Raw genomic sequence first — 22928 nt, 5'->3', positions numbered from 1 at the left:
GATGAGGTGGCCGGGGCATCTGATTCGGACGCCTCCCGGACGCCTCCCCGGTGAGGTGTTCCGGGCACGTCCCACCGGGAGGAGACCCCGGGGACGACCCAGAACACGCTGGAGAGACTACGTCCTTCGGCTGGCCTGGGAACGCCTCGGGATCCCGCCCGGAAGAGCTTTTTGTCCTGCCTGTTCACAGAGCAGTCAAAAGGGGATGTAGGCCTTGTAGACAAGTGCACATCATGGTCTGGACACTTAAGAAAGACAATAATGAGGTTCAGGGTGTACCCCGCCTCCCGCCCGAAGATAGCTGGGATAGGCTCCAGCAGCCCGCGACGCTAATGTCGAATATGGATGGGTCAACTTGGCCTTCATTTTCTCCACATCTCAGTCCAATGGCACGTCTGCGGGATGTGTTGCTCTTGGCAATTTTTTCATTCATTCAAATTTGGCAGGCTTGTTAACGGCACTCTTTTCTGTGTTGTGTCAAATTTACAAGACATTTTGTTTTCACTTTACTGGTTCTTTAAGCTCATTGCATCAAAAAAAAGGTCCCCGATTTGGGAGTTCTCTCAGCTTGCCCGTGATGCATTATTTTTCTGACAACCACTGGGCAATTGGTCAGAAAAATCAAGTGGGCGTGGTTTTGCGTGTCACAGAAACACAAAGAAAAAGCAAGTGCAGAATTAATCCTTTGATGCTCTCTAAAAATATATGTTCAAGTCTTGTTTGACTGAAAAACTTCCAAACAGTCCAACGTCAGGGACCTTAGACTTGTACTTATTTTTTGTGGTCATATAAATATAAATAAATCTTTGTGGGGGGGGGGAAACGTGTAGCACTTCAACGCTGGCACGAGCCATGCTCTCACTTATTCAGCCAGTCACCAGCAGGTGGATACACGGCTTTATTGTACCTTCTGCTATCTAATGGCAGAGCATTTAATTGTTCTGCCTGTAACTATACATCACAGGCATAGACCGATGAAAAAGGATATAATGGTAATTAATAAATCATATTTTTTGGACAAATTAAGTCCTGATGATCTGCCACGGCACCCTGGTTTGGAACCACTGACTGCTGTTGGTTATTAAAAGCCTTCCGTTAACTCGACATGCATGTTTTGGTTATGCGAGAACATACATTTAGATGAACATCCAGAACCTTTGGCTGTGAGGAAGATGTGCTCACCACATGACTCACCTTGATCTGACTGTTTTGTTCTGAGCAGAGAAGGCAGCCCCCCCCGCGATGCCGATCGTGATCGACCACAGGGCCCTAAAAGACATCCTGGGAACTCCCCCCTTCGATATGGAGGTAAGCGGGAGGAAGAGCACGTGCAGAACATTACAGTACTCCTAATGCTCCCAGCATGTCGTAAATGTTCGGAAACCGGACCTCCACTGATCTTCAAATGTCTCTCATAAGTGGTTGTTCCTGTGAGTCTTTCAGTTTTTACATCTGCTGTCCATCATGTTCACTTCCCTTGGTCACATCGTCTCATCCCATTTCAAAATCCATCACCTCCCTTTGAGACAATGAATTTTGCTCTTATCCGTGTATGTGTTAGGTGTCGGAGCGGCTTACTCTACCCGGCGTGGCCCTGGGCTTGGCTTGGACCCCTCTGGGCGGCGAGATCATGTTCGTGGAGGCCAGTCGAATGGAGGGTGAAGGTCAGCTGACTCTTACAGGTCAGCTGGGCGACATCATGAAAGAATCAGCACATCTGTCCATCAGCTGGCTGAGAGCCAACGCTAAACGCTACCAGCTCACTAACAGTGAGTCAATCGGCCCATATCAAGTCATATTGTACGGGAATTTTAACATGAAAACTAATGTTGGGAACAGTGGTGGGGGGTCCGGATCCTTTGGAAGGGACAGATATCCATCTTCACTTCCCTGCCGGAGCTGTGACCAAGGATGGTCCTTCTGCTGGTGTTACCATAGTAACCTGCCTGGCCTCTCTGTTCAGTGGACGATTGGTCCGATCCGACGTCGCCATGACTGGAGAGATCACGCTGAGAGGCCTGGTTCTTCCGGTATGTCATCTGTCGCTGGAGCCCCACCCCCGTTGCATTGATTTTAATCAGCTAAGGTCTTACTTTACATCATCATTAAAGGTGGTTTTCTCCAGAAACTCAAAAGGGTATTATATATCCATCCATCCATCCATTTTCTTCGGGTTTTAGCAGGGAAGCCTAGACGTCCCTCTCCCCAGCCACTTCATCTAGCTCTAGCTAGCTCTTCCGGGGGCATCCCGAGGTGTTCTCAGGTCAGACGTAGTCTCTCCAGCGTGTCCTGGGTCGTCCCCGGTGTCTCCTCCCGGTGGGACATGCCCGGAACACCTCACCAGAGAGGCGTCCAGGAGGCATCCTCATCAGATGCCCGAGCCACCTCATCTGGCACCTCTCAATGCGGAAACTCATTCCGGCCGCTTGTATCCGGGATCTTGCTCTTCCGGTCACGACCCACAGCTTGTTGAACAAGTTGATTGGTTTCTGCCGTTCAGCTTCTAATTTTGAGCCTCATTCGGCTATCTTCCATATCGCTCCATTTTAATTGCGACACTAAGTTCAAAACCATGCAACCGAGTGTTTGAGCGTTTTGTGTTTGGCATCTCTCATGAGTTGAGCTACGTTAGCATTGAGGACGTCAAGACGAGCGTCTTTGACGGATTCTGCATAACTCGGATGAGGTCCTTAGGTTGTTCACAAGCTTTTGTAACGTGTCGAGATTGTCATGCTGACTTGGACTTTCTACAAGTTACGCCATAATTGCGTTGCGCATGCAGTAGTTATACGTTGCGCGCAACTGGGTTGTTACTATTGAAAGCTCGTTTAAGCGGTGCGTCCAATTTGGGATAGATCCACAAGATAACGGGGTAATTAATTGTTAAACAATTAAATGGCATTCGCAAATTATGGTGTGGAGGGTTTATCGCGTATCCTTAAATGAGCTCGGGAAGGTGCGTAGAAGCAGTGATCTACAAGAACAAAATTGTGGATGTCAAATCTTGCGCACAAAGTTTATTTGATCAAATTAAAATTGCGTAAGGGTTGGCAATTTAATCGTTGATTTAAACAATTGTGAAGGGCTCCTTGGTGGAGTAAATTCAATCACCTCATTAACTAAATTTGAAACAAATTGCATAATTCAACACATTTATTTATTTAGCTTTAATAAATCAATTTAATTGAGTTATGATTAGGTAAAAATGCAGCCCTATGGGGGGCACAAGCCAGTGCCAACTGTCGGCCGGTCCCAAGCCCGGATAAATGCAGAGGGTTGCGTCAGGAAGGGCATCCGGCTTAAAACTTTGCCAAACAAATATGAGCATTCATCCAGAGAATTTCATACCGGATCGGTCGTGGCCCGGGTTAACAACGTCCGCCACCGGTGCCGAGAACCTGCAGGGCGGCGTTGGAAATTCAGCTACTGTGGGTCGAAGAAGAAGAAGAAGAAGAAGAGGTGGAAAGCGGGTTCTTCGGCAGAAAGAGAAGAGCAAAGCACAGAGCCTCGAACTGAATGTGGGGACTTTGAATGTCGGGACTATGACAGGAAAATCATGATGATTAGGAGAAAGTTTGATATGTTGTGTGTCCAGGAGAGCTGGTGGAAAGGCGGTAAGGCCCGAAGTTTAGGGGCAGGGTTGAAATGATTTGACCATGGTGTAGATGGGAAGAGAAATGGAGTCGGGGTTATTTTAAAAGAAGAGTTGGCTCAGAATGTCTTGGAGGTGAAAAGAGTATCAGATCGAGTGATGAGGCTGAAACTTGCAATTGAGGGTGTTATGTATCATGTGATTAGTGGCTATGGCCCACAGGTAGCACGTGACCTCGAGGTGAAAGAGACATTCTGGAAGGAGCTCGACAAAGTGCTTCTGAGTATCCCGGACAGAGAGAGAGAGAGAGTCGTTATTGGTGCAGATTGTAATGGACATGTTGGTGATGGAGAAGTGATGGGTAAGTCCGGCATCCAGGAAAGGACCCTCGAGGGACAAATGGTGGTAGACTTTGCAACAAGGATGCAAATGGCTGTAGTGAACACTTTTTTTCCAGAAGAGGCAGGAACATAGGGTGACCTACAAGAGCACGCAGGCGGATTACATTTTGTGCAGATGATGTCATCTGAAGGAGGTTACCGACTGTAAGGTAGTGGTAGTGGAGAGTGTGGCTAGACAGCATAGGATGGTGGTGCGTAAGATGACTCTGGTGGTGGGGAGGAAGATGAGGAAGACAAAGGCAGAGCAGAGAACCATGCGGTGGAAGCTGAGACAGGACAAGTGTTTTGCAGCTTTTCGGGAAGAGGTGAGACCGGAGGAGCTTCCGGAAGACTGGACCGCTGCAGCCAAGGTGATCAGAGAGGCAGGCAGGAGAGTACTTGGTGTATCTTCTGGCAGAGTACCCGGAGAAGAAGTATGTTCGAATCATACAGGACATGTCTGCTCGTGTGACACAATTTGTTTGTCGCATCGCGCAACTGTCTGTCCGTTTACATGAAGTGGACTGTGCCGAACCGTGATCAAAAATAAATGCACGTGCCCGCTGAGCCACAAACGCTCCTAAAACAATTCCCAAGCAAAATTGAATCTTTAAAAATGATAAGTCATGATAAATGCACACACACACAACATTAAAAAAAGCGTGTTAATCGCAGATATATTTGTGAATGTGAACAACTCGTGCGAATAATTTGTGGGTTTGAAAAACGCACGTGCAATTCATTTGTGGGTTTGAAAGAGACACGTGCAAATGATTTTGAGACATATGTCTCCACATGCATTTCAAATTGTTATGGGAAATCAAAGACCACACAACACGCCAGGCGGACGCCAGAAGGCGTTGGACCGGGGCGGCCCCGCTATTCTCTGGGATAGAAGGTCTACTTCGCATGCATGTTTTTGCCTTTTCTATTAGTAAGGTGACAAGATTTCCCAAAACGACAGTCTGCTTAGAATAGCCGCACCACTTCAGCAAGAGGTTTGGAAAATCACTTGATGGCTTGTCTGAAAAAGGGCGAATGCTTTTGGTGTGTTTCGTAACATCACCCGCCTACCTGAACTCCGGCATTGATTGGTTTACCGTAAAAAGTTACTCTACTGTTAGCCAATCATCATTAGTTGTGTCTGTCACCCCTCCCCCTCAACAAAGTAGGATAAGCAGAATATAAAACATCTTTTATTTGCAGCTCCCGACTGTCTGAGCGAGCGAGCTCAGATACTGTAAGATATCAGCGCTTACTTAACGTGCTAAGATTAGCGGTAACGACGTCCTAACATATGTCATAGTAATTAGTTTGATTACCCGTTACTGTAAGACATTAAAAGTGTTAGTAACGCCATTATTTTGAATGCTGTTTTTCCTGATACTGAATATAATAGAAGAATTTCATGAGTTGGCCTACAATGGAAAAGTAGTTGAATCACGTTAGAACACAAAAGAAAAGAATTGACTTTTTGTGTTGTTGTTGTTGTAATAAAAACTAAAAATAAAATGATTATTTCATTTCCTATTTGGTAGTTTCGAGCAAGTCGTTAGAAAAAAATGATTTATTCTATGATGATTTTGCACGTATTCACATGTATTGTATTTATTTTTTGGCCCAATGGTAAGTAATTCTGATACGACCAGCAAGCTTTGATTTATTGAACCATAAAAGATTCATAGCAGAATATACAGACCCTTTTCCAAAAATTTGAATATCATGGAAAAGTTTATTTATTTCCATAATTCCATTCAAAAAGTTCAACTTTCCTAGATTATAGATTCAGGGCCCACAATTGAAATCATTTCAAGTATTTGTTTATTTTTTACATGATTTGGGCTTCCAGCTCATAAAACCCACGAAAAAAGGAATTCAAAAAATTTGAATACTGTGAAGAAATCAGCCCAAATTATCAGAGTGGAATGAGGCGGGAGTCGCAGCTTCATAAGGATTCTATTTTTTTTTTTTTTTTTGGGGGAATTCCTGATTTTGTGGGTTTTAGGAGTTGGAATCCCAAATTATGTAAAAATAAACAAACAAATACTTGTTTCAATTGTGGGACCTGACTCTATAATCTATGAAAGTTCAACTTTTTGAATGGAATGATGGAAATAAACGGGTCTGCCGGACCACAGAAATTCCTCTTGCATAAAGTGCACACAACTGTCTCCTTATGTCCTGATCATGTGATCAGTCATCAGAGCCACAACATATTTGTACTCAGCATCACATCGAAGCACATAATCATAAAATAAATAGGAAGTTTTACGTTTTGCCCAAGGGTTTTTCTCTCCATTACGATACAAATCATATAATTATTATAATGAATGTCATGTTACCTCATGTTTACCCCACATCTTGGAATAGGCTCCAGCTCGCCTGCAACCTTCGTAAGGATATGCCGTTTAGAAAATGGATGGCTGGATCCTGCTAATTGCAAAAGACTGGTAAACGCAGGAGTCCTGATTCAACTCCTTGAAGAATAAAAAAAGTACAGACTCTGAAATTTACTTGGGTGTATAAAACCAGTTTCGATAATGTGGTACAATGGGGAAAAATGACTCACAGATTCAATTAGATGCGTTTGTGGTCATCTTCAGGTGGGCGGTATCAAAGACAAGGTGCTGGCGGCCCACCGGGCGGGGGTCAAGCGAGTCATTGTGCCCAAACGCAACGAGAAGGACCTGGAGGAGCTTCCGGCAAACGTGCGAGACGACCTGGACTTCGTCACCGCCGCCGACCTGGACCAGGTGCTGAACGCCGCCTTCGACGGGGGCTTCCCCGGGGCGGCACGTATGCAAGAACACCCGCAGATCAGCAGCAAGCTGTAAGCGTGTGACCCTGTAGGCCGTGATTAAGGGTTGCGCCTCCGGCACGTGTGTGTCCGCTGCACGTGGCAAATACATGAATCTTCACTCAAAGTGTTTGAAGTGGAGAGTATCAAGAGTTGCCTCCAAGACTTGAAATGCCTTGGTGGTCTTTTTGGGCGCTTATGTTTTTTTCCATCAACTGGTTCATTTTCATGAAACAAGCTAATTTCACAATAAAAGAGGGTGTGCGAACCGTACTTTAATTCTTGATCCTGTGGGTAGTTTTACACAATAATGTCACAGACATGTTATGATGACACCTGGGGCCTCATGTACAAAGACTTGCGTGAAAACATGGCGTACGCTCAAATCCAGAAAACGTCGTACGCACAAAAATATTCAGATGTATGAAACTGCGTACTCATGAATCCAAGCACATTTCCTTCGTACATTCCAATCAGCGTGGAAATGAGCGCACATACTGGAGTAGCTGACCCCTCCCTGTCCACGCCCACATTTAAATATGCAAATCACATTTAAATGAACCCTGCACCTGAGATGCCGATCTCTACGTGAGCAGAAAAAAAGGAAAATGCTGTGGAGACGGAATAGCGCGCACACGCTGAACGAAAAAAGAAGTGGTCAGACATTAAGGTGGATGTGAAGCGGAGGACGGCTGCCCACCGCCAAAGTGTGGCCAAAACAGGCGGAAGAACCGGCGCGGAGGGCCTCACCCCGTTCGAGGAGAGAATCGCTGCGATCGTGGGTGACGCTGCTCTCTCAGGGGTGATGGGAGGACATGTGACTGACTCTGTTCACCCCACAAGGTTAATATCATGCATCTTTATGACTCATAACAAATGTGTTCATACAGTAACCTACACTCAGCCCTGTGAGATAAAGGTTCATGCGTAAATGTTGTATGTGTGGTATTTGTAATAAATCTTTTGAATTCGAATAGAAGCACATCAGCATATCAAAGAGGATATAAAAAAAACTTTGACTCCTTTTTGATGACTCACTTTCATTATTTTAATACACAGGAGAGGACACACACACTGAAAAAAAGCATGTTTTTTTTATGTCAATTTAAACATTTTAATCATGTGCAACCGATGGACATGTTTAAATGAAGTAAATTCAAAGGACTTTTTTTCAGTGCATGTGCTGGAGTCACGAAGCGATCGTGAGGGCAATAGGCGGCATAAATGATTGCCTTGATCAATTAATAGGTGCCATCACAAATATCAAATGTGTCTCTGGTGTGCAGATTTATGAGAACAGTTTCCCAGCATCACCTCTAAGTGTCGCCAAAGCACCAAAAGCTGCAGAAACGAGCGTACGCCAGCCAAGCAGTTGGCGTGAGGCACTTTGCCGTGAAAAAGAACGTACGCCACGTTTTTGTGCGTACGCACTTTTTGTACATGAGGCCCCTGGAAAGGCAGGTTACACCCTGGACTGGTCATCAGGAAATCGCGGGCCGCATATAGTATGAACACATTTGTTGTTAGTTCTAAAAAATACATGATATTATCCTTGTGGGGTGATCATAGTCAGTCACATGTCCTCCCATCACCCCTGAGAGAGCAGCGTCACCCACGATCGCAGCGATTCTCTCCTCGAACGGGGTGAGGCCCTCCGCGCCGGTTCTTCCGCCTGTTTTGGCCACACTTTGGCGGTGGGCAGCCGTCCTCCGCTTCACATCCACCTTTATGTCTGACCACTTCTTTCTTAGTTCAGCGTGCGTGCGCTGTTCCGACCCCACAGCATTGACAGCCGCACACGCGCTGCCCCATTCGCTCCTCTTTCGCGTGTTGTTAACGCCGTAGGACAGCGTGCCAAAGAGGATTTTCTTGCGCACCTCCACTTTATTGAGCAACTTCACATTCGGGAAAAATATCTTGCTTCATTACTTTGCTCATTTTCCTTTTTTTCTGATCATGCAGAGATCGGCAACTCAGGTGCAGGATTCATTTAAATGTGATTTGCATATTCAAATGTGGGCGTGGACAGGGAGGGGTCAGCTACTCCAACATGTGCGCTCATTTCCACGTTGATTGGAATGTCCGAAGGAAATGTGCTTGGATTCATGCGTACGCACAGATTCATACATCTGGATATTTTTGTGCGCACGACGTTTCCTGGATTTGAGCGTACGTCATGTTTCAGGAGGAAATCCACGCAAGTCTTTGTACATGAGGCCCCAGGTCAGCTGTGAGTTTAGTGGATAGGATATAGAAATGGATGGATAAGTGCACAAAAGGCATATTGGTAAAATGTCTGACAGTGTCAAGCAAAAGTCACAATTATCTTTGTTAAAGGAGAAATTTTGCTATATTAAATTGGATGGCATTAGATTGCGCATTTGACTTCTGGTCGTGTATTTCCTTTGCATTACGTGAAAGGTCTCACTCAGCTTGCCCGCGATGTAATTATATTTGGCCCGCGAGACCGTAACAAATGTGTATTAGAGCTGGCCCGCAAGCGCTCCCACCTCCTTTTCCGTTGCAGTCATGAGCAACTATGTAAACAGTCTCCTTGGGCAAGATGGAAATCCGGAGCTTCCAAAACAGGTGGGAGGCAGATTATATGTTCACGAAAGTAGAGACCTGCTTGTCTTGCGTGCAGTCAACGCGGCTGTAAGAAAATAACACAACTTAGCTTGTATGAATGTTTTCTTCACTCACTTTTCTACTCCAAGGGAGGGGGCTGTTTATAGTTTAAAGGCTGGATTTTGATTGAAGGACTTTTTGCTGTTGACCTTGTCGGGAAGTCCATTTCCCACCTTGTTTTGAGACTGTGACACTTAACATCTTCACTCTGTTTGGATTGGAACAAGAATAAAGCGGCACTCCAGATGTGTGAAATGGAGCGTAAACTACAATGCCGTTTCCTGTGGCTGAAAATAAAGGTTAACAAGGAAACGTAATAAAAGGTCGAGAATAGATGAAACTGAATGTTGTTGGGCAACTATGGACATGTGAATTTCATTTAGCACAGAAACACCTCCAACATTCTTCCATCCTTTTCTTTTAATATATAGCAGTTGTCCTTATTAGAGTCACCAGTCAGATGAAGTTTGTGCAAAAAGAAGGGAACGCCCTGGACTGGGCGTAAGGGACAGACTCTCGTTCGCACCGAGGGACAATTTCAAACATGGTTTTTGGAATGTGGGCGGAAAGCGGAGTACCTGGAGAGAACGTGCAAACTCCAGACAAGGACTTCACAACTGTGGGGCAGCCGTGCTAAACACTAGGGTACAATGCTGCCTGCGGCTACAACTTAAACCGTGAAGAACCCTCAGAGGTATAGAATGAAAAAAAAATACATAACAGGGGGAGACTCTGTATGAAAAAGATAAATTTATTTAATGACATGTTAAAACAGAAAAGGTAAAGGGAGTGACCAGTTGAGGGAGAGCAGCAAGATGACAGAGACTCCACATGAAAAGAATGTTTAAAAAAAGGAAAACTTACCACAAGAGGACAGACAAACAAATAGATGAAGGGAGAAAACAATCCAACTGGGTGGAGGAGGAGGAGAGGAGAATACAACTTGCTTTTACCTACAAAAACACTGTTTAGCCACAAGTTTGACCACCGCCTTTTTGTTTTTGGAAATTCATTAGACAAACGATAATGAGGGTGATCTCCATGTCATAACAATAATAGCATCCTGCTCACGGAGGAGAAAAGAGTCCTGCTCGGATGCTCAGAGGAGGTAAGCAGGCCAGTTTGTTCACCTTTCATTCTCTCTCACACACACGCTGCTAGATTTCAGAAAACCCACAAAGAAAATTTGTCTCAACTGAAACACTGATTTCTTTTTCCGTTCTTCAAAACAAAGTTCTCGGTTACACGCGCACACGGGCACTCACAACTTATCGGGGAAACCGTCGATCACTTTTTGGGTGGAAAATCACTCGGCGTCATCACACCGATGCGATGAAACACGTGTCCGGCCGACGCACAGTCGCCAGGAATCCACGTTGAGGGAGGCAAGCCGGAGGACGTCCTGAGTTCCGGGGCTTGGGACTCCTAGACAGAACCGGGAGCTACATAACTTCCATCACACGTACACAGTGACGAGGGGTCCAGTCCTCTCGTCCGGGGCCACACCTGCGACTGCAGAACTAGAGGTGTCAGTCGGGAGACGGGGGCCCGGGAGGGGCCGTTCCGATGAGACTAGATAGCTTGCCGACTGCCTAGCTTGTTTCAGGGAGCCCGTGATAACGGGTAGTGGAAGTGAGAGACTGGGCAGGCAGACATGAAAACAAGAAAAGAGAAGGAGAAGACACTGACAGATGACGCATTTACGACAAAAGAGGTGAAATCGCAAGCTTGAACCTTACATTTACATTTGTTTTGTGTGCGTTTTATAAGGCTACGGCCACCTTGAAACAGTTCTATCCTCATGTCCGTCCACCCACTCCCGGGCCCTCGTGGCTGCCTGACAAGACAGTCCAATTCCACATCTATACCGTCTTCAAGGGGTCCCGCGGAGACTGAGCCGAGCTGCTCCGACCCCCTCAAAATGCCCGCTGAACCAGTCTGGAAACTTGTTGACCCCCCTCGCTTATCCGGTGAGTTCTTAACACATGGAGATGGTCACATTGATACCAAGGTTGCCGTTCTCGGCGAAGAGCTGCGCGATGGACGTGTCGAAGACCAGACAGTCGCTGTTCATGATGGCGGTGGCGATGCCCTCGTGGATGGAGCGCGGCGTGGCCTCCCAGGTCAGGCGGCGCCGATGGCCGTTGAGCTCCAGCCGGTACGCAAAGTTTTCCGCTTGCTTGCGTGTCCCAATGAGCTGCACGATGGCAAAGAACTGTTGGTGGCCGTCGTACTTCTCCTGCTTCTCCAGCACCAGCATGAAGTGGAAGCCGAAGCATGACTGCATCATAACCCAGTCCACTGCGCCAGGCAGGTTTATGTCTGTGGCCAAAAACACGATGTCCTCCCCCTGGAAAAGACAACAGGGACGCTCATTATTGGTTCATCAGGGCCGAACAAATAGTATTTGCAATAATCTCATGCAAAACGTGCCCAATACTAATTTTCATGCCTGTATCAGTTCTTCCTTCCATTCCCATATACATTCCCAGTGACGCATATCCCATCTGGTAATATCCACATTACTCCACTGGCCGCCATCCCTCATGATTGCCACACCTCTCATGTAACATATTGAGACTATATTTAATTGCCTATGCTTTCGCTGTAGTTCACCTCCAAATGGCAATGACATTTTGCTTCCCCCCCCCCCACCATTAACTTGGAAAAACAAGTTTTTCTTCATCAATAAGAAGTGCTTCCTCGTCCCCCCCAAGTCAAAACATGCACAGTATATAAATACAATTCTTAATAAATTCACATTTTAAGGCCCAGACTGTTCATCATGAAGCTCCACGACAAACAGTGCGTCATGAATGAAGCCCATAGTCTGGGATTGGATCCACAGCTACGCATGCGCCCTGGACTGGGCATTTCATTCTTTAATGATGACTCCGCAGCAATTGTCGAAAAACACAGGTCATTTGACAGCGTGAAAGAGCAACTAAGAAAGAAGATCGTCATTTACACGTCGGTCTACCCCACTACACTTAATGGAACGGAAAAGAGGTTCGATACACCGGAGAATGCCGCGGCTTTGGTGGACCCGCTGGGCTAGAGTGTCTTGCGCAACATAAATCCTAATCAAAAAAGGGATTTCTTTCTCCTCCTCTCCCCAATTACCAGACCGATTCAAACATACGTAACTAGGCGTTTATGAGGCGTCTATTTTTCCTCATACACGACACGAACTGAAGTTATATCTCCAGGCACTAGATGGAGCCACTGTTACTTTGATGACAAGGTTTGAATGTGTTGTTAGTGGGAGTTGAAGATTGTAATGTCCTGCATGGTTGCTCGGGATGTTCCTCTCGTTTTTGAGGTTTGTTAAAAAAATATATTTTGGTACTGCTTGTTGTTTCAAACTGCGCATTCATTTTTTTCAGCATTTTAAGGGAATGTGTTCCAGTTAAAACGGTAACTGGATATTGCAAGGATGCAAGAGTCTCACCTCCATGACAGAACATTTAAAACTACAACGGGGTGGTCGGTCAACTATTATTTTTTTTAATCTACAACTAGAAATGGGGAGGTCGTTGTGCTCATTAGACGTTCACTACCATTTGTCCTGACTAACAATGTTAAAGAAAAATTGACAATATGTTATTGTTTACAAGGACAAGAAATTGTAATAATGAATGATATTATCCACCGGCACACCCACCTGATTTGATTACTAAAATATTTTTGGGCCTGGCAGGAATTAAATCCGAAACCGTGACTGTAGGAGGAGATTTTAATTGCATGTTAAATCCGCTCAATAGATGGGCTTTCCCCGTAGTACCATAGCTCCTTCTTCCCAAGCAAAAGCTCTTGCGCTATCTGTAAGGATCTCAGATTGGAGGATGTTTGGAGAAGTCTCCGCCCTTCTCACAAGGAATATACTCTCCTCATTAATGTCAGTCAAGAATTGACCATTTCTTTATTCCCAAACTCAAATGTATTCGGTTTTGTCTTGTGACATAGGTAGTGTAGTTCTATCAGACCAAGCCAATGTGGTTACAGAGCTGCCATCCTATAAAAATTCACTTCGTCAACAATTTGTCCAAATTTCCATATTTTCAAAATTTTGTCAAGAACATTACAGCAGGACAGTTATTGCAGTATATTTTGTATTAGGATAAAAAAAAAAAAAAAAAAAAAATCTGCATACTGTTCAATAGCGCAACTTAATCATATATTATGGGTTCAATATTTGTTATATTAATGTGTTTATTGCATCAACCTTCTAATGGTGGATGCAGTCGCAGCCTGAATCAAAGTTATGAGATTTTGACATGCCATCGTCAAAAATGTGCCTACCAATTCTGTTTAAGCTTGGTTTAAAAAAAAACCCAAAAAAAACATCTTTTAAATCCGATTAATTAGATCTCAAATGTCAAAATTATAACTCAGCACTTAAGAAGATCAGACTGGTTTTATAAAAGGAAGGAACTCTTCCAACAATATTAAATCAATGTTATCCCGATTTTTGAACAGCAAAACAGAAGGTCTTGTGCTTTCCCTGGACGCTGAAAAAGCGTTTGACAGTGTTGAGTAGTCATTTTTAATTTGCACATGAGAAAAATTTGGTCTTGGGAATAGTTTTGTAAAATGGGAAGTTATAGATACAGTGGGGCAAAAAAAAGTACTTAGTAAGCCACCAATTGTGCAAGTTCCCCCACTTAAAAAGATGAGGCCTGTAATTTTCATCATAGGTATACCTCACCTATGAGAGACAAAAAAAAATAAATAAAAATACAAATCCAGAGATATCACACTGTCTGATTCTTAAAGAATTTATGTAAAAATTTTGGTGGAAAATAAGTATTTGGTCACCTACAAACAAGATTTCTGGCGCTCACAGACATGTAACAACAAACCAAAATAGAACTTTTTGGTAAAAACTTAAATTGTCGTGTTTGGAGGAGAAAGAATGCAGAGTTGCATCCAAAGAACACCATACCTACTGTGAAGCATGGGGGTGGAAACATCACGCTTTGGGGCTGTTTTTACGCAAAGGGACCAGGACGACTGATCCGTGTCAAGGAAAGAATGAAAGGGGCCATGTATGGTGAAATTTTGAGTGAATCAGCAAGGGAATTGAAGATGAAACATGGCTCGGTCTTTCAGCATGACACAGATCCCAAACACACCGCCCGGGCAACGAAGGAGTGGCTTCCTAAGAGACTTTTCAAGGTCCTGCAGTGGCCTAGCCAGTCTCCAGATCTCAACCCCAGAGAAAATCTTTGGAGGGAGTTGAAAGTCTGTGTTGCATATCAAATCCTAATCACAATATGGGCGCAGGGGGTCAATTGGACCTTTCAAAGATTTCAGCCCTAGTTTAGAAATCCATTGCGTACTGTTTCACTATCATGTATGAAGTATGATGCTTACAAAGTGAAACATAAGAGATGGTGGTTTACTAGGGATCTGGTTGTATTTTACAAGGCCATGGAACAATAAGCGCACTTATTTCATATATTTTCATCTTCATGTAACAGTCAATGAAAGAAAGGATAGTTACATGCCTTAAATATTGTAAAACGGCTACTACTTTCATCATGCTAGAAACATGGCATTAAAACATTGACAAAAGCACCACCATGTGGACACTCTGCGCGATGCAAGCTGAAGGCTGACCTGCAGTGTGGTGATGGACTTGTGTTGGTGCATCAAGTGAGGCATGACGGCGTCCAGGGAGCCCTGCCATTTGCAGGAGGCGCCGGGGCAAGGGCACGAGTACGGCCGAAACTCGCACAGCTCCTCGTGTTCCGTCTTGTCGGTGTGCGGCAGCGTGACTTCGCAGCCCGACGAGGCGTATTTGCATGGGAAGAGCACCGAGTTGGCCACCTTCTCCATAGCCAGATTCCTGATGGAGCCCAGCGGCCCTCGACAAGTGGGACAGCAGGTGAGTTTGGGCCGACAATTGGAGCATACCTGAGAAAGGCAGCGCAGAAAAGGCAATACATGTTATGCATCAAAAAGCTTTTTATTTTATGGTTATTAAAAAGGAAGTCTGGTAGTTGGTCAATCGGGCCGGAATACTAAAAACAGTTTATAGAGCAAAATGCTATGCAATATGCATTTTTACACATCCCATGTTTTAAAGATCCCATGTCATAATTTTTTTCCCCTCATCATCATCTGTCCCTTTTATTGGGTTTTCAAAAATAATTTGGGTTGAAAATTCCCAGAATGTCCCTTTTCAAGCTATTCTAGTTGATGTTTTACACCTGGCAATTGAGACAGCTGGATTTAGCATTAATAATTGATATGTAAATGACCTTTGCTCTGATTACATCACTGTTATTGTTCATTTAAATATGCAAAATAGCTTTGCTCTCAATGGTCCTTGGCGATATCACAGAGTCTTGTGGCCGCCAAGCATTCATAGAGACTTTGCGTTTGGATCCTTGGATTGTGGTCATTGGATTGTTGGCCCGCTTATAGGGGTTGTGTGTGAAAAAAAAAAAAAGAGTGTGGGGTATTTTGAGTAGGTCTGAACAATTAATCAAATTTAAACCGAAATTTCAAAGTATGTTTTCTTTTTTCAAAAAAAAAAAAAAAAAAAAAAAATAAGCGAGTGCGGTGGATAGAGGCGTGCGCTGTAAAAACGTTTACCATACACTTTGTATGGTTATCTTATATTTCACTTGAGTTTTTCCTCTGAGTGGGGTGGCGCCGCTGCTTGCTGAGGGCTCGGCAGACAGGCTCACTGGCTTTCACATGCAGAGAGCTGCAGCCACGAGTACTTCACAATTGATTGGTAAAGAGAAGCCAACAGGTTGGGGGAGTCTGTCTATGGGCAGCCCTCGGCGGCCAGGCCCCCACTCTGCGCCAAATTAAAGCATATAACTGCAAAGTGAAGCGTCAATGATCATTCTCCAGCCTGCAGCAACCGCGCTAGCTAGCTGCCTTCTTCATCAACGCACAAGCAGAGTGAGCCACCATTACACTGTCACAGTTTGGTTATGTGGGCTGGCGGTTGCTGGCTGGGCACAGTGGTGTAACTTGCCACACACGCTTTCCACATCCACATGAACTCAAGTATTATACTTTAGTTCCGTTTTGACAAATGGCAAGTACTGTATATCATTTAGGCCACTTTGTCCTGCTTTGGAAATCTGTTACAATTATCTGAAAGCTGAAGCTACAGTTACTGTACATCACTGTTTTTTATGCTCCCGCAGAATACTTACCCCCGAAAAAATTTTGAATATTAATGTTTATTATCAACTAAAAAGTGTGAATGGGAAAATTCTATTTCCTGATCTAGATGAAGTCATTTTAAGTCCTTCTTGAAGGTTATTATCCAACAAGTAAATCATCTTAACACTTATACTGTAACTGACAAGAACAATCAACATTTAATATAGTTTCCCATTTGGACTGCTTGAATTCGCACATCTTAATGAAAAGCATCACTCGTGTCACGATTCATCCTCAGCTGACACTCACTTTACAATTCAACAAAATAAACCTATGCTATTCATATCAATTCATCATAACATTTCGGCCTGACCTAAAAGAAAGACTTGTTTATATGTTGATTGTAAGGTTGTAACGATTTGTTTTACCAACCATTTGATTTGTATCATGACTCCTGCTTGCGATTCGACTCAAGGATGATATTGGTTCATTTTTAGAACGATACAATCCGAAACGATATAGTGGCTTCAAATCAATTCAGTAACTTTTTAGCCAAAAATTCAACCAGTGTGACTTTGACATACATACCTGCATTCTGAACACTGCATGTGAAATTTCCTTGATTCCTGTTGTTTCTTGTAAGGGAATCAGGTTAAAATGATTTATGCTCATTAAATATAAATATTTTCCTGATGTAATTGTATTGCTTTACAATAAAACAAAAGGGAGAAAGGGCAACTTATTATTATTTATATCAACTATGACTTTTCTGGTTCAGCTGTTTTTTGATTTCCTCCTTGGAAAGAGATGTTTAATTGGAGTTAGAATTAGGAGTGGGTCGTTGGGAAAAATGTCTCCACTCTGGAGCCAAAGTTTGAGAATCCATTTTAAACAGTCAAATAATAATGACTAAAAACGAAGCACCTTGAGGTTTCCACATGGAAAATCTTTTAGGAATAGTGCTAATAATACACAAGGAAACAAACCTGCTTTTTGTAACAAAAAAAGTGAGGCTTGAAAACAGCGCCTCGTAGTCTCTCGTTCTTTTTTGTCCAAAGTTCAAAGCTAGCGAGCTTGAAAGGCTTCAATGTGCATGGCGAGGCGAGTCACACACATGGATCCATATTGATAATTTTTCGCTCGTTGCCTTCTATCTGCTAGACAAGCCGATGTCTTTGTCAATAAAAGTGCTTAAAAAAACAAACTATGGAGTCTCAGTCCGACCACTGGGGGCACTACAGAAATGAGTTTCTAGATTTGGGGCTTATATAGGATACGAGGAAAAAAAGAGACAAGAAAGAATTTAGCATTGTAGAAGAGGAGTGTGGCGCGTGTTGGAGAAGCTAACAGCTGTGTGATGACTGGAAAATGAAGCTAAGTAAAAGGAAACAAAAGCATGCATCTTGGAAATAAAACATACACACCTTGTAAAGTTTGCCGTGTGTAAATCCAATGCATCATTTCCTTGTATTGATACAATCGATTGATTACTGTTGTTTTTTTGGTGTACAATGCGCATTTTTATCCCCCAAAAAATGTCAAAAGTCAATAGTGCGTATTATACATAGGTACAGGGGCAAACGGGGGGGGAAAATTATTCACATTTTAAGATGTATGCCGCCATCTAGTGGTTATGAAAAAGCTGTACACTTTCATTCCAAAATTCCACCGCCACCAAGAGGTTATGAGAAAGGTGTACACTTTCATTTTAATCTGCCACCGCCACCTAGTGGTTATAAAAAGGTGTAGCGTCCACTTTCATTCCAATATGACAGGGGTACGTATGACTGCATATATGTACAGTTGCGCTCATAAATTTACATACTCTGGCAGAATTTGTGAAATATAGATGTTTTTTTATGACTGATACCTGAACAACAGCCATCATTAATGTCATTATGGTTATGTTTTGTTTAATGATGCTTTTCTGAAATTCTTGACCGTTTAATTTGAATCCCATTAAAATAAAATTAAGTGTTTTTCGCCTGGTGTGTTTCCTGTGTTTTCTTTAAAGAATTGTACCCATTTTACAAATTCTGCGTGGGTAAGCAAACATGAGCACAACTGTGTGTTTTCTAATTTATTAAATAAAAGTAGGGCTGTGAATTTCAAAATAGAGCAAGTAAATTAAAAAAAGTATTGCGTATTCAAATAAAGTGCTAGGTAGAAGCAAAAGCATGCATTGTAAAAATACATTACACATAGGTAGAAGGGTTTTCCAGAATTTTTAGGTCAACTTTGGGGGTAGGGTATTATACACGAGAAATTACGGTACCTTTGCTTAAAATTTGAGATTTTAATGGCATGGGACCTTTAACAACAAATATCCAAGAAAGTGTTTCCATACCAGGTGTCCCGACTGGCACTGAAGGATAGGGGGGAGGACATAGTCGAAGCACACCGGGCACTCGAACAGACTGGCCAGGTCACTGTTGGAGGCAGTGGTCCCTGACAAGGTGGGCACGCGCTGGGAGGCAGGGCACTTGGAGTTTCCTGTGGGCAGCGCGGTGGCAGTCTGGCGACTCATTTCTGGTCAAGCGACACACAGAGGGAGGAAGGGCATTAGTGAAAGACACGTCTTGATTATTGATTGTCAGCAGGAATATTGTTAGCGTTTTTGTTTTTGTAAACCTAAACCTGTTTTTATCAACTACCTAAAACAAAGTAACCCATTTTTGAGTGCATATTTCCTTTCTGTGTAGAGAACATTCAAACATGTTGATGACCCTTCTAATTTGTAACGATACAGTGATACCTTGACTTGTGTGAACAAACTTATGGGTTTTCCAGCCTTTGGAGCGCAAATGGTATGAAATGTGACAATTTGTACATCACAGATGATTCTGATTCGGACAAACAAGAAACACCTGGCTCAGCTAGGAAAAGAAAGGAGGAAAGTAGTATAACTGACTAATTAATCTAATGCACAGTAGTATTTATTAAGTCAAAGGAATGAAAAATGTACAATTAGGTAAAGAAAGGATTAAGAAGGGTGGCACAACTGTGACCTTGCATAGCTCATCCTTTTATAGACCTGCCCACACTCTGACAACATAAGACAACCCAGAGCACAGCGCAGGGCTGTCAAACTAATTTTTGTCGTGGGCCACATTGTTGGTATGGTTTTCCCTCAGAGGGATTTTATGACTGTGAAACCTGTATAAATATTACTGTATACTGTAAATGTTTCATCGCCACATCATAGTATTACACATACACAACAAATTGATGGATAACCAGTTTTGAAATCACAAGTCAATTGTTTAAGTTATTGTAAAAAGGGGGTCAACAAAAAAAATAAAGGCAATATCTTAAGGTAATTACTTATTACATATGACGACTTGAAATGTGTTACCAAGAACCATGGAAGTTGATGTAAATGATTTGCTTTCGCGGGCCAAAAAAAGTGGCAGGCTGGATGTGGTCCCCGGTTTGACACCTGTGGCATAGAGCAGTGGTCCCCAATCCCAACCGGTACCAGTCGGTGAGGCATTTGTTACCGGGCCGCATAGAAGGAATGACCAATTTATATAATTTCCCTTGCATTACGTTTTTGCATGTCAAAAAAAAAAGACCAGATCTTCTCCGCTGCAACAGCTGCGCGTCACAATTGACACGTCAAGACTGCACAGACCGCTGCAGCAGTTCCGTTTCCGCTCCCGGCCGTCTCGCTTATGGCAGCGGCCAAGCTAGAAGAACGAGTATTTCCATAACCTGATTCAGTTCATTATCTTCACTGAAAAGATTTGTTCTTTTGAACAAAACAACACTAGACTGCACGTCGGTCACGTGATGCATTACTAAAAATAAGTCCGCAAACTAGCAAAAATGAGTAAAAAAACCATCTTTGGAGAGCTTCTTTTCAAAAGGAAAGGCCACCTGAGGAGCCAGAAGAAGAGCCTATGACAAAGAAAAAGAAAGCTTCTTTTATCTGTTATATTTATGGTGAGTTGTATTTTTCATGCCTTTAACATTTGTTTGTAAGCCGGTCCTGTTAATTTATTTTTGCTGTTTATATATGCCATACCTTGACAGCCGGTCCATGGGGGGGAAAATAAATAAATAAATAAAAAAAATAATAATAATTTAAAAAATGCCTACTCTAAACCGGTCCGTAGTGCAAAAAAGGTTGGGGGACCACTGGCATAGAGGATCAAATATGTGGACATTAGAGGATAATGTGTGGGATGTGAGGACTGAAAATAATTGGGTGATGGCACAGTAACATGGAGATGCATACACCATCAGCAAAGCAATCAAACCCCAATTCCAATGAAGTAGGGACATTGTGTAAAACAAAATACAGAATACAATAATTCGCAAATCCTTTTCAACCTATATTCAATTTAATACACAACAAGACGATATTTAATGTTCTCACTGACAAACTTTGTTTTTTGCAATGCATGTTTGACTGATGGTATGATAACAGTCATACATGGTGGTGGTAGTATGATGGTGTGTGGCTGTTTTGCTCCTTTCAGGACCTGGACGGCTTGCTGTGATTGATGGACACTGTTGAGAAAGTTCCTTTTCTACGTGAACTAGTTCAAAGTTCATTACACCATTACAAACATTTTCGTAGTTCACAAATTTAAATTAAGTTCACTGCTCAAAAAATTAACTAGTTCATAGTTGTTGTTTTTCCCCTCAATATGTTGCTGATGGGCTATGACCCTCAAAATAGGGGTATTTTATTTTTCCATTGCTGCCACCCATTCAGACTGGTTCTGTAGCAGGACAGTGATCCAAAACACACCAACAACTCAACTTCTGAATGACTTTAAAAAAAAACTACGGTTTTGGGGTGGCCTAGTCAAAGTCCGGACTTGAATCCGACTGAAATGTTGTGGCATGACCTTAAAAAGTTTGCTCTGTCAATTGCTAGGAAAAACGAGTCATTTTCGATTGTACATCATTTTTGGTGTGGCAGGAAACATGGGACAGAGGAATGTCGCCGGTCGACACAAAATAATTAAGAACAGAGGAGCTTAAGAGGAGCTCATAGGCTTAATCAGCATTGTGTTATTTCTTATAGCATTGGCTTGGCTGAAAATCACAAACAAAACAAAAAAAGATATGCATTGCAGCTTTAAAAGATGGTTTTAAAGCTTTGACACTTTGCCCCCCCCCCCCCGAGTTGTAAAGGTTATAGTTCACATTAAAAGCTGAGAAAAGTTTTTCAATTTTCTTTTTTTCCCCCCATCACAATAATTTGGCCCTTGAACACAGGTGTATAGACTTTATATCCACTGTAGCTTTGGTTTTACATCCAAGTCAGTAGTGGCATCAGTATGGGCAAGGTTAATGTTTCTACACCGTGCTTGACTGTTTGTGCGCACATCTGCTGTGATGGGAATAATGCCTTAGCAACTATTAATAGCACGTTTTAGCTGGCAAGCATACCAGCAACAGAAGCCACAGCAGTGGGACTAAATTAGCACAGGACATTGAGCTAGTCTAAGGCCATGGTCACAGTCTGCTCGCTAGCTGATATAACCAGTCAAGGCAGGTCCTTCCAGGCAATGACTCAGTTGGCGAATCCATTTTAAGGACACTGCTATGACCACATCAAGGATAAGAGTAACAATGATGGATTAAGCGGACATGCAAGCAGCACACCAAAGGCATGAAAAAGATTACAAAATTAAAAAAAAAAAAAAAATGTAAAAAACATTGTAAGAGAATTTTTTAAATTATTTTAACAAAAATGGTGCAATCTGGAAGACTGAAGAGTACAATAAGGCAAAACAAATTTTATTCACACAGAAAACACCGCTCAAGTACATGTACAAATTTAAGATTAAAATTTAATTTGCCTCATTTCTTTGCTTTTTTTGTTTTGGCCTCCAACTTGAACCAGGCCCATATCCACCTGCACCTGATACCTGCTTCAAGCTGTGCCAAATGAATAGCATCCTCCTCTTTAAGCACTCTCATTCTGGAAAATAATTGACTGTTTCACTTCATTTTTCACCATTACCAGCTTCAAAGGCTAATCCCAAATACATCCTCCAGAAAAATATTAAGTACAATATTTTTCTGTTTTTATTGGCCATTTCTAAATTTGATGTTTGTTCATTCTGTGTCGTGGCAGAATCCCTAACATCGCTTCGTCGCTAATAGATTTAACATTAACATCCGTAAACTAATTAGATAATTGTAGGCACATTTCCTAATTAATACAAGATGTACTAGCGGACCACCTCTTGTCGCCGATGTTACGTGTGCTTCGCTGTTCCGCTGGGACCACAACCAGGGCCACGACCCACAGTACTTCAACGCGAAAATACAAAAGAACAGTGCAATAAATACAACACTGGCTGATCTGATGAGCAAAAATGTTGCTTAAACGTAATAGTAGCAAAAGAGGATGTCTGCTCCAGAGGTGGGTAGAGTA

General features: G+C 42.9%; 2 protein-coding genes across 4 annotated transcripts in view; one reads left to right on the top strand and one right to left on the bottom strand.

Annotated features, from left to right (window-relative positions):
- lonp2 (lon peptidase 2, peroxisomal) overlaps positions 1–7794 on the top strand; it is a 29632-nt gene extending 21838 nt beyond the window's left edge. For both annotated transcript variants that reach the window (XM_061774912.1, XM_061774913.1), the window contains 4 exons: positions 1223–1308; positions 1562–1769; positions 1840–2030; positions 6576–7794. In XM_061774912.1, coding sequence (XP_061630896.1) covers positions 1223–1308; positions 1562–1769; positions 1840–2030; positions 6576–6806 — 716 coding nt within the window. In that variant the 3' untranslated portion in view covers positions 6807–7794. The remainder of the gene's footprint in view (positions 1–1222; positions 1309–1561; positions 1770–1839; positions 2031–6575) is intronic.
- A 2338-nt stretch (positions 7795–10132) lies between these two features.
- siah1 (siah E3 ubiquitin protein ligase 1) overlaps positions 10133–22928 on the bottom strand; it is a 37637-nt gene continuing 24841 nt past the window's right edge. For both annotated transcript variants that reach the window (XM_061774915.1, XM_061774914.1), the window contains exons 3-5: positions 18876–19057; positions 15020–15316; positions 10133–11747 (exon numbers count right to left, since the gene is read on the bottom strand). In XM_061774915.1, the coding sequence (XP_061630899.1) occupies positions 11376–11747; positions 15020–15316; positions 18876–19057 (851 nt within the window). In that variant the 3' untranslated portion in view covers positions 10133–11375. The remainder of the gene's footprint in view (positions 11748–15019; positions 15317–18875; positions 19058–22928) is intronic.

Source organism: Phyllopteryx taeniolatus, chromosome 5 (assembly GCF_024500385.1).
Source record: "Phyllopteryx taeniolatus isolate TA_2022b chromosome 5, UOR_Ptae_1.2, whole genome shotgun sequence".
NCBI lineage: Eukaryota > Metazoa > Chordata > Actinopteri > Syngnathiformes > Syngnathidae > Phyllopteryx > Phyllopteryx taeniolatus.
Note: the sequence above shows the minus strand (reverse complement) of the source record. Positions and strands in the feature narration are given on the sequence as shown.